This window comes from Xiphias gladius, chromosome 10 (genome assembly GCF_016859285.1).
Source record: "Xiphias gladius isolate SHS-SW01 ecotype Sanya breed wild chromosome 10, ASM1685928v1, whole genome shotgun sequence".
NCBI classification, from domain to species: domain Eukaryota; kingdom Metazoa; phylum Chordata; class Actinopteri; order Istiophoriformes; family Xiphiidae; genus Xiphias; species Xiphias gladius.
This window is the reverse complement of record NC_053409.1, coordinates 499,808-512,401: the sequence shown is the minus strand read 5'-3', so window position 1 is coordinate 512,401 and position 12,594 is coordinate 499,808. Positions and strand designations below refer to the sequence as shown.

The 12,594-nt window shown below is 40.6% G+C and overlaps 1 protein-coding gene across 6 annotated transcripts in view; it reads left to right on the top strand.

Annotated features, from left to right (window-relative positions):
- The first annotated feature begins 203 nt into the window (after positions 1-203).
- The window catches only part of gabrb1 (gamma-aminobutyric acid type A receptor subunit beta1), a 63,658-nt gene continuing 51,267 nt past the window's right edge, over positions 204-12,594 (top strand). For 4 of the 6 annotated variants that reach the window (XM_040137280.1, XM_040137279.1, XM_040137277.1 and 1 more), the window contains exons 1-2: positions 362-470; positions 571-638. In XM_040137280.1, coding sequence (XP_039993214.1) covers positions 362-470; positions 571-638 — 177 coding nt within the window. Of the gene's footprint in view, positions 284-361; positions 471-570; positions 639-12,594 lie in introns of those variants that run through there. The other 2 variants (XM_040137276.1, XM_040137281.1) reach the window with 2 other exon arrangements.

Genomic DNA, 12,594 nt, shown 5'->3' with positions numbered 1-12,594 from the left:
CTTCAGGGGAAGACCTAACCTATCGGCTCTTTTTTTTCTGCGTGGCTACATTTCATCCACATTCGTTCTGTCTCACCTCGCCACCGACGCTTGGATGTTGGTAAAACGACGCGTATGCGTTGCGCTTGGAATAATTTGGCAGCCTAAAATTGTATCCCTGAAATTTTGCGTGAAAGACGTTGGCAGGATCAGAGTTGGTAGTGATGTGGACTACTCTGGACCGCGGATGCTTGGAGACCCTCTGCTTATCCCTCCTGGTGACTGTGGTCTGCGGGGCGCAAAGGTGAGCTGAGTTCTGATAGAAGTATAATTTCTTATTTCAGACGGGCCCTGCATGATTTCCGTATTTCTGAATGGAAATATGTTTTCTGTCCTCAGCGCCAATGAACCTAGTAACATGTCTTACGTGAAAGCCACCGTGGACAAGCTCCTGAAGGGCTATGACATCCGACTGCGGCCTGATTTTGGAGGTAAAAGCCACCAGTGTCTGCTGTGCTCATGTAACTAACATGTGATGCAGAGCGGGCTGCTGTGATGCTTACTAATGCTCTGCGGGCATATTTTCCATAGGCGCCCCCGTGGATGTTGGCATGAGCATAGACATTGCCAGTATTGACATGGTGTCTGAAGTCAACATGGTAAGTTACCTTCCACTGCCTAACTAGGTGCGATGCAGTATGAGACACAGGCTGCTTCCACGTGACAGTTGTCGGGCGAGTTCCTTGCCTCTTCCATTAACAGATGGAGAGGATAGAAATCAGTGTCAGTCCGGTTCCGGTGCCAGAATTAACAAGACAGAGAGACCGACATAGAGACAGAGAGAGAGAGAGAGAGACACGCTGTTTAGCGATGCCACTCACGCATCTGCAGCCCCAGCATGCGTGGACAGCCCGCTGACACAGAAGCCTCAGCATGTTCGAGGAAACGGACACAAGGGGGGATGACGGGAGAAAATAAGCCGTCCGTATGCATGTGTCGGCCGGCTCCTGGCTTTAATGCAGTAATGACATAAGAGCTGTCAGTGAGTCAACAGGAGGAGGGAAGCCCAGAAAGGCAGAGTGTCTGCAGAATATGATTTGACCACTTCATACAGGGCATCAATGCAGCGTTGTCCGCACCATTAGTGTTAGAACGCCCTGAGTGGGGTCGTCTCACGTGTCTGAGGGGGAGACTCAGACGTAACATATAGATCTGCATTTATGAACACATACTGGTTATAAACTTTTAAATGACTTTTGCTTTATTGCAGCTTTGCATACAAGCCAGTCTCTGGGTGAGTTTGACTAATTAAACTACAGTAAAGAACCAACTGCAGCAAAGATCAGTACACTCTTCATTAGTCAGATTCAATTCTCCTTTTTTTTTAATGTTTTGTGCGTCCACCTTTATTTGAGATGACACCAGAACATCTCTCCACATCTGTGGAGATTCTTCTTTTCAGCTGCAGATTCTTCTTTTCAGCTGCTCTTTGCTGGAGGGGTTTTGTTGCTCTACCGTCCACTTGAGGATACTCCAAAGGTGTTTGTTCTTTTGGACTCAAGTCAGGGGACAGACTAGTCCAGGTCATAGTTTTCACTTGTTTCTTCTTTAAAACTCTTGTGTGAGTTTTGCTGTGTTTCAGTTCTTCATCAGGTTGGAAAACACCTCTCCTGCCAAGCTTCTTGAGACTAGGGGTCATCTTTTCCTTCAGTATTTGGGTATAAACTTGCATTCATAGCGCCATTTATAAATTTCATCTTGCGTACATTGTTTGCTCCCATGCAGCCCCGTATCAACACACTCCCACGTCCATGTTTCACAGTCGGCACTGTGAAGTCACTGTGGTAGTCCTGTCCAGGTCCACGTCAAACATGCTGGACTCCATCTGATCCAAACTAATTTATTTTTTTATCATGGGACCAAAGAATTTGTTGCCAACATTCATCATGTTTCTTTTCATGTTCTTTGGCAAAGTTGTGTAAGTAGTGAAATGTGCATAGCGCCATTGCAGCCACTTCAACCTTTATTGGTAGCATGGCTCTTCCTCTACCTCTTAGCCACTGCTGCAGCTGTGTTTCTGCTCATGTTCAGTAGCCACAGATGCTCTTGTACCCGCTCCATCCTTATGAAATCTCACAGTCTGCTTTCTTATAGCAAAGGCAGTTCCTCACCATGTGGAACCATGTTGCATCAGACTCAATCCCAGCCAACACTGAAGAAGCTTTGGTGTTCACAGGTTATTTTATAACCTTGGTTGTGTAATTAGCCATAATTGGAAATCACAGTGTACTCATTTTTGTTGTATTGACGTTGTACTTTGGGGCTTGTGTTTTCAATGTAGTCTATCTAACCTGTTTGTTTTTAATTATACATAAGATCAGATACCCTACACTTCAACTTCAAAATAATACAATTATTGTGAGATGACAGAGTCTAATCATTTAACATTTTAGTGATATTGCACAGGTGTGTACTCAGTTTGTTGCATAATGTATAGTAGAGCTTAACTTTTACAAAACGCTCAGCAATTTCCTAAAAAAAAAACTTGCATTGGAGGTAGATTGCTAAAGTATCAATACTATCAATAGAAAGTCTTGTTGAGCATTCGCCACTGTTCTTCTTCCGATAATATAGGTTGTCCTGCTCCATACAGATGCGGTAAAATGGTGGTCACTGTAGTTGGGTTTGTTGTTGTCCTTGTTTTGCTGGATGTCACATCAACAGCAATACCGCCAAAAATATCTTGAATTCAGATTTAGTACCAGCTCCTGAGCAGTGCTCAAATACAGTTCCAGGAACTCATCCTCAAAGCAGCAGAAGAATGGTGGCCACAAAAGCAGAACCTGTGATAATGGATACATGTTAGATTACTTTTGTTAAGTTCCTTGTCATTGGCTTGTGTGGTGTATTTGCTTTTTTGCTGCTCACATTCAAGGTAGAATACACTCACATTAAGCACTGGAATTACTGTTATGATGTTGGAGCCATTCAGTCTTCTTTCAAAGCCTGAAAATGCTGTGTGTAAGCATGTCTCAGAGGATATGTCTATACTGAGAATTGCAGCAGTAAACATTTTATGTCAGAATGTATTACCTCTTTGAATTCTAAGATTTTCACTCTAAAACACAGGGTTGTAGATTCATGCTCTCCAGAGAAAGATAAGCTCCAAATAATTATTGAAATTATTAAAATTGTTTTGTATAGGAGAAAAGTTTGAATATTCTTACTGCACTGACAGTTTTAATATTTATTCAAAAAGATTTATTTAGGTAAAAAAAAAAGGCAAATTATATCATTTGATTGTGATTTGTATAGTGTATTCCCCTTTAGAATTTTAATGTAATACAGTAGAAGCAACTTTAAGAAAAGGTTAATTTATGAAAGCTCACTACGGGACAGCACTGGCTTTTTCACTGGTGACGTTAATTTTTGTCTGTAAATAGCTTTATTGAATGATACTATTCATTGGCATTGGCCTGTATTAGGACAGCGCTTGTTACATTGTTTACATTCATAGCACTCATACATAAGTCACCTACATGGGAGTGTGAAATTGAGCAAGTAAATACGGACAGTGTTTGTTGAGTTAATGACATGCGTCATCATGATGCCAGGTTATGAATTGTTTCTTAGCTTTACTTGGAGCTGTCAAAAATTTCGATGGGAAATAAAAGGAGCCCGGTGCCCACGTCTGATTGGACTGTGTTATCTCTTCCTGTCTTTATGGGTCACTGATTAGACCGTGGTGCCCTATCTGATTTTGTATCTTAATGAAAACAAGAATGGGGAGAGACTGATATTGCTCTGTTTGATGGAAACTCTTCACACAAGACTCCACTTAAGCTGGAGCAAAGCGAAACAAAAGCCTGAGAGGCCTTATAACAGACAGTCAGATGTGTATTGATTTTAAGGTAAAAATCTAAATGTATGGCCTCAGGAAACTGTAAAAGTGAGAACGTCTTTTAAAAGCATGTGTTTCAGCTCCCCCTTTTCTCTTCACCACAGTAGCTGAGATATTGTAGATAGACCCTATCAGACTACATTAAATCTTGGTGCCAGTGGGAAATCTTCTGCACATAGTATGTGACAAATTGAAACTTAAGAGTGAAAGTGTCAATGAAACAGCAATGCCTGATGATCCATAGAAGCCTGAACTCACCACCATCACAGTTTCTGGCTCCTTACTAACTTTGGTGTAAAAGCAGTGGTTCCCCAAATTGGGGGCAGATCCATGCCGATGGTCGGGGGGTAGGGGGTCGGGGCTGGAGTGAAGTACAATAGAAATTTTTGATCACAGCAAATATTTTGACTTGTCAAAGGCATGTGTCACTGTAATATTAAAGCTGCACTAATCAACATTTGTTTTATTTTAAAAATGGATCAAATGATTATGAAAGGTTTCTCTGCAGTTCCTTCCAGCTCTACAGCACTTTTTTAGCCTCTTTCAGCTCACTAACTTACTTTCTTACAATTAATGTCATTAAATAAATAAAGAGTGCTCTGATGGTACAAGGCTCTCATGACTCAGGTTGCAAGGTTCCTTCAGAAAGCAAAATGAATGTACATATAAAGTACAAGGTGGACAGACCTCTGTCAGAGAAGAAAGGACAAACTGGTGATGCTCATCATACTGACATGTCAGTCATATCCAAAGTAGTGAGGTGAAGAAGCCTGTCCTGTTCTCAACATCACTGTCCATATAAAATCAGTGTATTGTGTTTTGTTTTCCTTGCACAACTGAAACTAACAAATATTAGTTTTCCTGTGCAATGAGGGATTATTAGCAACATTTCAAGTGCACTCACTTTAAGGTTTAGCTCCATATAGAACAGTTTAATCTAAATAAACTCTTGCTATACTTACTGTTAGCATAGAAAGGCCTTTAGGTGAGGAACAAAGAACAACAATAAGTCTATGAAGATTCAAATGATTTATTATAGAATATCAAGTCAAATTAATGAGAACAACCATCAGGATTCAGCAATGATCATCAGACAGAGACAAGAGTCTATCTATTCGGCCGAATAGGGTGCAGCACTCTATCCACCGCTGAGGTTTCAGAGTCTGCACACGTGCCAACTATAAGACAATCCTTATATACAGTGGCCGTTGTCGTCAGCCGTTGTCGTCAGCACGAATAAACAGGTTAAATTCCACACTCTGTCCTCGAATCTGCACAAATGTACAGCCGGTTTATTTGTTATAATCAGTACATACGGTTCATTCAAACAATCCTAAATTCAGAGAACATAGCATCCCTTTAGATTACAAGAACATAGTTCAACAGGTTTAATCAGTGATAAGTAGCAATGAATAAAAAGAAATAAAACATTTCCCATTACATTTACAATTTGACTGGTCATCTGACTGCTGGTGCTTGTCAGTGTGTTCCCAGATCAAAGCAAAGCAAAGAGTTAGTCTAAGAGGCTTTATGCATATACAGAGGCATGACTTCTTAAAGTATTTGAAGAGAGTTTGTATGTGAGGTGCAATGCAGAGATCAGCTGGCATCTTCTACTTCACTCTCCTCCGTCTTTAACTGCTGATCCTCTCAGTTTCCGTTTTGTTTGTCACCTCTCTTACAGGTTCCAGCCACCACCATTTCTCAGTCACCCCTCATCTGCTTGGAAACACTATAGTCCCTCAAATAACTTTCTCAACACTTCGCTGTGGTGGGTTGCACTTCATTCGTTCATCTGATGGGAGAAAATGTGTTTCCATCACCATCACACAATATCAGTGCATCCCTTTGCACCTTATCATACACACTAACACATGATTTAACTGACAAACTGACTCATTTCCCTTCAGAATACTTTTCTCTCTCATACTCACAGGGCACGTTGTGTTTCTGACTGACACTGTTATCCGTAACACAGCTTCAGCAGTCTGGACTCAGCAGCCCTGTAGTGGTGATGGAATACACTATCTTTCTGGCAACAAAGTGCTTAAAAGGAAGGACTTCTCCGGTTTTATTACATTCATTACAGAGTACTGGACTAGACACCAGAAGTGTCAACTGGAAAAACTTGACCAAAACTTAATGGTTTAGGCCATGGTTACTGATTCTCTTGAATGAGTGGGTTTGTCTTTCCCACAAAAAGTTTTAGAAGCTGTTTTAGGTTGTCCAGGGTTCTGGCAGTCCAGCTCATTTTCTCTTTACAAGATTAGCTGAAATTGAAGAAACATTCAGCAGTTTGATTCAGCTCTTTTTTTAGGTTCTGGGTCCATTTAGTTGTCAGTAATTACAGTGCAGTGTTTTGCATGGGCCTTATGTTTCAGCTCTGATTCATGCATCTGACTTGCTTCTTCTCCATTGGAATGGCACCTGAAGCTCACGGGTATTGTAGTGTATAAAGCTTGCCATACCAAACAGATGAAATAATGACAAATGATGGTTAAAACATACACCTTAAATATCATGAGGATACTCAAGAGAACCTGAGTTTTTCTATGTTGAGGCGATCATTGAAACATATGGGAACTTTAATTTCACATATCATTGTGTTTACAAATGTTTAAAGGAGTATTATTGCATATGTGAAGAGTTGTATAAACCGTTTCGTGCCTCCAGAAGGAGCTATGTGAGGTCTGATGAATTGCCTCAAGTGATGTCACTTGAGTCAGCATTGATTGAGTCTGAAGACTAAAAGTTTGAAGATGAAGAAAATATAGGGTTTGGAGTGAACTTATCAGACCTCTACAGCCCGCTCCTCATGTCTGCTTGAGTATTTTTGTAAATACTGAGTACCTATAGGATACAGAACTGGGAAGATTTGTGTTAAAAAATACATCCTTCTTAATATGTAAAAGGTGGAGAACAGCAACACAAATAGTAATAAAATAATAATTACTAATATCCTTATTAAGTTTAAAGATTAGCCACGTCTGATCCACCCGTACCTGTTATATTATTATATGACTTTATTAGTTTTTCCTCCTCAGATGACAACAGGAACCCCCCATAGCTGTTCAACGGACAAAGGTTTTTTTTTCTACTCCAGCGTACCTGATATGAGCTGCTGCAGTGCTGGACCAACATGCCTGCTCGGAATTTTCAAAAGTGGAGAGACATTTCCAGACTTGCCTTAAGTTCAAATCATGAAATTAAGTAGGAGACATGAGTATAAAGCCCCCTTTTATATTTTATTTTCTCTTACACATCGCAATAATTTGTGTTAATAATTTAAACTAAAATTTGTATATTTGTATTTTACATTACACACTAATAATAAGCAATGTGGGCAGCAGAGCCTGACTGGATTTTTGGGGCCACTGCCGATATCAGTTTTAGGAAGTAACAAATTCCCATATTGGTGTAGCGGCCGATATATATATATATAAATATATATGTATTGTATATGTTAGTTATATTGGAAAGGGAAATTTATGGGGTTGTTGTTCATTAACTTTCCAACAATGTATTTCTAGTTAGCAACTAACCATGAAGACACCGCTTGACTCTGCACCACCGTCTGCTCAGCTGTCATGTGTACTCTGCTACATGTGCTGCAAACAGTGCTGAGAGTGTTGTAATGGAGTTGGAGCGCGCTCTGCTGGACAAACTATGTGATGACACCATTTTTAATTAACCCAAGTCTCTTTTTCTGCATCATCTTCCATAAAAAAAAGTTTTCATATCAGCACATATCAGACAATATTTACGCTGATACCTATATATCTGTGATAGGCCACTGGTATATTAGCTGGGCTCTAGTGGGCTATAATATAATGTATGGCTGTTCTCCCCTTTTTAGTCTTTTTTTTACACAATAAGAACAAGGTTGTAATTTTTAACAAAAATCCGTCTTGTTTCTGTGTATTGTACCCTGTAGGCACCCAGTATTTACTAAAAGACTTGGAGTATAAAATCTTTCTCCTTTCCTCCTTTTTCTTCTAAAATGCCAAGTTGTTTTCTCTCTTGTTCCCTATAGCCTTGTTTTCCTCCACTGTACCTACATTTAAGTACCAGTAGGAACTAGTAGTATTTTATTGGCATCTGACCTGATTCAGGCTGCAAAATTACACTGTAAATCCTGGGATGTATTATAAAGTGTTACCAACATAGAATTCAGTTACACTTACACATATCTAAACATTTATTTATCAGCTACCCTCTTGTTTTTGTTGCCATTGTTTTTTTCACATGATTTTTCCCTAAAGAAATACACACCTACACTCTTCTGTCTGCTCTAGTATTGGCATCAGTGGTTTTAGTGGAGCAGATACCTGGCCAAAGCAGATGCTTGGCTGAACCTCAGCACCTCTTTGGTGCATTTCCTCAGCAATGGACTGTGTCTCATGAAAGTAAATTTAGCTATGTGGAACTCTGATAGCTGAATGAGCTTTAATGATGTCCCAGAGGCTGCCAACAGACAGAGATGAGAGAATCAAACTTACCTCAGCCAAAATTCAACATATGTCAGTAGGTACCAAAAGTAAACATGGTCACAGACAACACTGGCAGGAAGTGAGGCACTAGTCATGACATGTAAAATACATACTTACACACACACACACACACATACATATATATATATATATAAATTCAAATTAGTTCCTCAGACAAAATAAAAAACAAATAAGCCTCACGTATTATTAATTTTCAGTGTTCACATGATCTGAATTAACCAATGAATGATGGTTTTACTGCATAGAAGGGGCTGATTGTTGCCAGTTTCTCTTTCACATTGGTGAAGACAAGAAAGCATTTGAAACGCTATTATCAAAAACCATGATTGAAAAGGCTACAAGGCAATCGTCAAAGATTTTGAAATCCCTGTTTCAACAGTACATAAATGTTATCAAGAAGTGTCACAGTCATAAAACTGTTAAGATACACAAACACTCCAGGGACCCCAAAGTAGCAGTAGCTGGCATTGAGGTCCGCACAGAAGTGGAGCGCTGCCAGCGAGCTGCAGGTGGCAGAGGCAAGACTGAGGCAAAAGACTCTTGTCGGAACGGTCGTGACAGGGCGGGCAGGCTTGGGCTACTTTCCAAGCTGCCAGGTCAGTAAAGCCAAGGGAAAGGACATCTCCTCCACGAAGAAGTGCACGCAGGCGCAGAGGAGGTACGGGTCAGCAAGACGGTGGGACAAGGTCGGAGCCTGGACAAGGTGGGAAAACAAACTGCAATGGAGAGTCACTTGGTCGGATTTCCCCCTTCTGACCCCAGGAACATCACTGAGGATGCATCCCATCACATCTGAGAGGTGCATCCTGCAACCTGAACAACTTAACTTCAACCACAACTCCCAAGGCGTGGCTCTAAGAAGAAACTCAATCAGAGAAGACTGTGAAGGTTGATGCCGACTGTAAAAAAAACACCATGCATGACTTCTAAAGAGCTTCAGGCTGACCTGAAGCAATCTGGAGTGGTGGTTTCAGCACGTACCATGCGCGCACACTAAAGAAAGTAGGGCTCCATGGGAAAAAGCCTAGCAGGACACCACTATTGAAAGACAGGCACAAAAAGGCAAGACTAAGCCACAGTCTTTCTGGGATAATGTTCTATACCGAGGCATTTTAGAGCGAAATGTATTACCCAGTATCAGAAGAGTAGGTTTTAGAAGAAGGTCTTGGGTCTTTCGAGACGACAACGACCCAAAGCACAAATCCAGCAGCACAAAAGAATGGCTGAAAAGGAAAAGATGGACTTTTTTATACTGGCCAGCAATGAGTCCTGACCTAAATCCCATTGCAAACCTTTGGAGAGAGCTGAAATCTGCGATTACAAAAGGACTCCTGCAAACTTAAAAGAGCTTGAATGCATAGCAACGGATGAGACTGGCAGAAACTCCCAGCAGACGGGTGTAAGAAGCATCAAGAAGGCTACAAGAAATTTGTAGACACTGTCATTGTTGCCAAAGGTTCTGCAACCAAATATTAGTGAAGGCTGCCAATAATAGTGTCTGGGGTACATTTTGTGTTTGTATTCTTTCATTATTGTGCAAGATTTGTTTTTTTTATTTTATTTTCTTCAGTAACCTCGGACGTTTTATTAAAAATATTTTGATTATACATAATTGATTAATTTGCACTTATTTCTGAAGATATTCTAAATTCTGTAATTAAAATTAAGGGGTGATAAAAATTTCCACCAGGACTGTACATGGTGCATTGTCCTGCTGGATGTAGCCATCAGAAGATGGTAAACTGTGGCCATAAATGGATGCACATGGTCAGCAACAATACTCAGACAGGCTGTGGCATTCAAACCATGATTGATTGGAATAAAGGGGCCGAAAGTGTGCCAAGTAAACATTCCCCACACCATTGCACCACTACCAGCTGCCTGGACTGTTGACACAAGGCAGGTTGGGTCCATGGATTTATCCTATTGATGCCAAATTCTAACCCTACCATCTGCTGCCTCAGCATTGGCCAATTGCATGAATAAGCAGGTGTACTGGTGTTCCTAATAAAGTGCTCAGTGAGTGTATATGTATGTGTTCATATTTGATGGCATTGTGCAGCAAAAGCGAACACTTGTTTTGGATATTTCACTCAGCTTAAATATTATACAGCTTGTTGCAAGAAGCAGATATAGATTCTATACAGTGTATGATGGTGCATTTTGCATAGTTTGTCACTTGGTTAATTATGGCAGGAAATCTGTAAAAAATGTTTCATGACACAAAACAAGACATAGTTCTCCAACACAGCAAATCCAGAGACAGACAAATTTTCTTAGTGGATCATTAAAAAATTGTTTGCTCTTGATTCATTTAACAGTGACAAAATATATACAGACGTGGCAAAAATAGTTGGTACCCTTACTCCTCATTGAAACAATGTTCTATTCTGCCTAAACAAGCATAGGTCAAAACCTAGTATATGGCTGAACTGCGTATGGTCAATGTGCGGAATTTAGGACGTAGTTGAAAACTGTTGTGGAGCCTCTGTAAACAACTCCTTTCAATGGGAGTAGCTACAGCCTGCTCGAAAAGTTGCTAAATGTCGCTAGATGACATAATAAACTAATTAGCATATCCATGATGTCATTGCATCAAATTTGCATTTTGCCTAGTGTCAGCCAGTTTGGGCCCTTTATCTGTTTACTTCTTTCTGACTCTCTGTGCTCATATGTACAGTATTTTCATACAGCCAAATTCCCAATAAAGCTGTTCTCATTTACATGTTTTTCTGTTTCTGTTGTCAGACAATGGAACAAGTATGAACCTGTGACTGAAATACAGCCCATTAAGACGACATGTTAACCAGCAGTCACTTCCGAGCCATTTCCAAGCTGCTGCTCTGCTGCTAAAATCCTGGTTTTATAACCAGGACATCATCTGACCGAATCACCAGACACATAAGTTAAAGATGACGGCTGTGCTGTGATTTCAGCTCCATTTACCTGTAAAATGATCAGTCAGAGATAAAAAGTTATTAGCTCATTCATGTCTGTGTCAGCTGCCGTTTGGTCAATGGAATGAGATGCATAGAGAGGTGTGCCTGTGGAGGGAAAGCCCGACCTCGCGGGGCAATATTGGTAACTCTTTTCTATGGAAAGTAGCTAAAGTTTGTCCAGAAAGTCACTAGATTTGTTGCTTGGTGCTCTTGTGAAAAAAAAAAGTGCGAAAAGGGTATGAAAAGTTGGTCAATCTAGCGACAAAGGCGCCAAGTTGGCAACACTGCCTGTAAATGTCCCCCAATCACATAACAGAAGGACTATTTTCATGAATCATTAACATCCCTTGATCATCACAATAAACATAATCTCTGCTAAATTCATCCTAACAAGACAGTATTCTGACCTCCGTCCATTTGAAAAAAGACAGCGGCTAAGAGCGGGGCAAATCTTCAGCAGCTCCCCAGTTTCCACAAACCGGAGATTACACACCTGGGCAACTCTCTTTCATGCGGCTCCCTGACACTGGCAGGGATACACAGATTTAGGGACATCATAGACAAACATGGAAAGCTTGACAAAAGAAAAATCTTGACCACATCAAAAAACAAGAAAGTAAAAAACAGGAGAAAAAACATTTATAAAATGTGTGATTAAATTGAAGCAGGCTTACCTTCAGAGTGAAGGCAGGCCTTTTCAAACACAACCCTTTAAGGTGCAGGATGACGGTCCTCCTGTCAGCCGGTCCAAACACCCAGATCTTTCTGGAAACAAAATCAAAATTGCTAGTACACCGCATTTCTGAGGCAGGTCACAAAAAGTCCTGCCTCAGAATTCATCTGGAAAAAGTACTTCCCCAAAAAAACAAACCCACAATCTTGCATAACATCAACCCGACTTTCAGCAGCCCGCAATGTGCAAATACAGATTACAAAATAACACACAGGAGGATCTTCACGGTTATCCTGCACCAAATCATTAAAAATGTATATGCGAGAGATTGCACCATATGCAGGGGGAAAGAGGAGGACCTAGAACACCTGTTTTCCACTGTACGTCTGTATCCGCTTCAGGTCAATGATCTCCTCGAGATCCACTGTGGCCTCAGGATTACTGAACAAAAGGACTAGCCCTGGACTTTACTGTTTGGACTGGCTAGTGTAAACAATCAGTTAATTAACATCATACTCTCAACAGCAAGACACCTACATCTACACCTCCGGGGACTATGCACTGTATGAAAACAAGGAGATTGACGTGGAA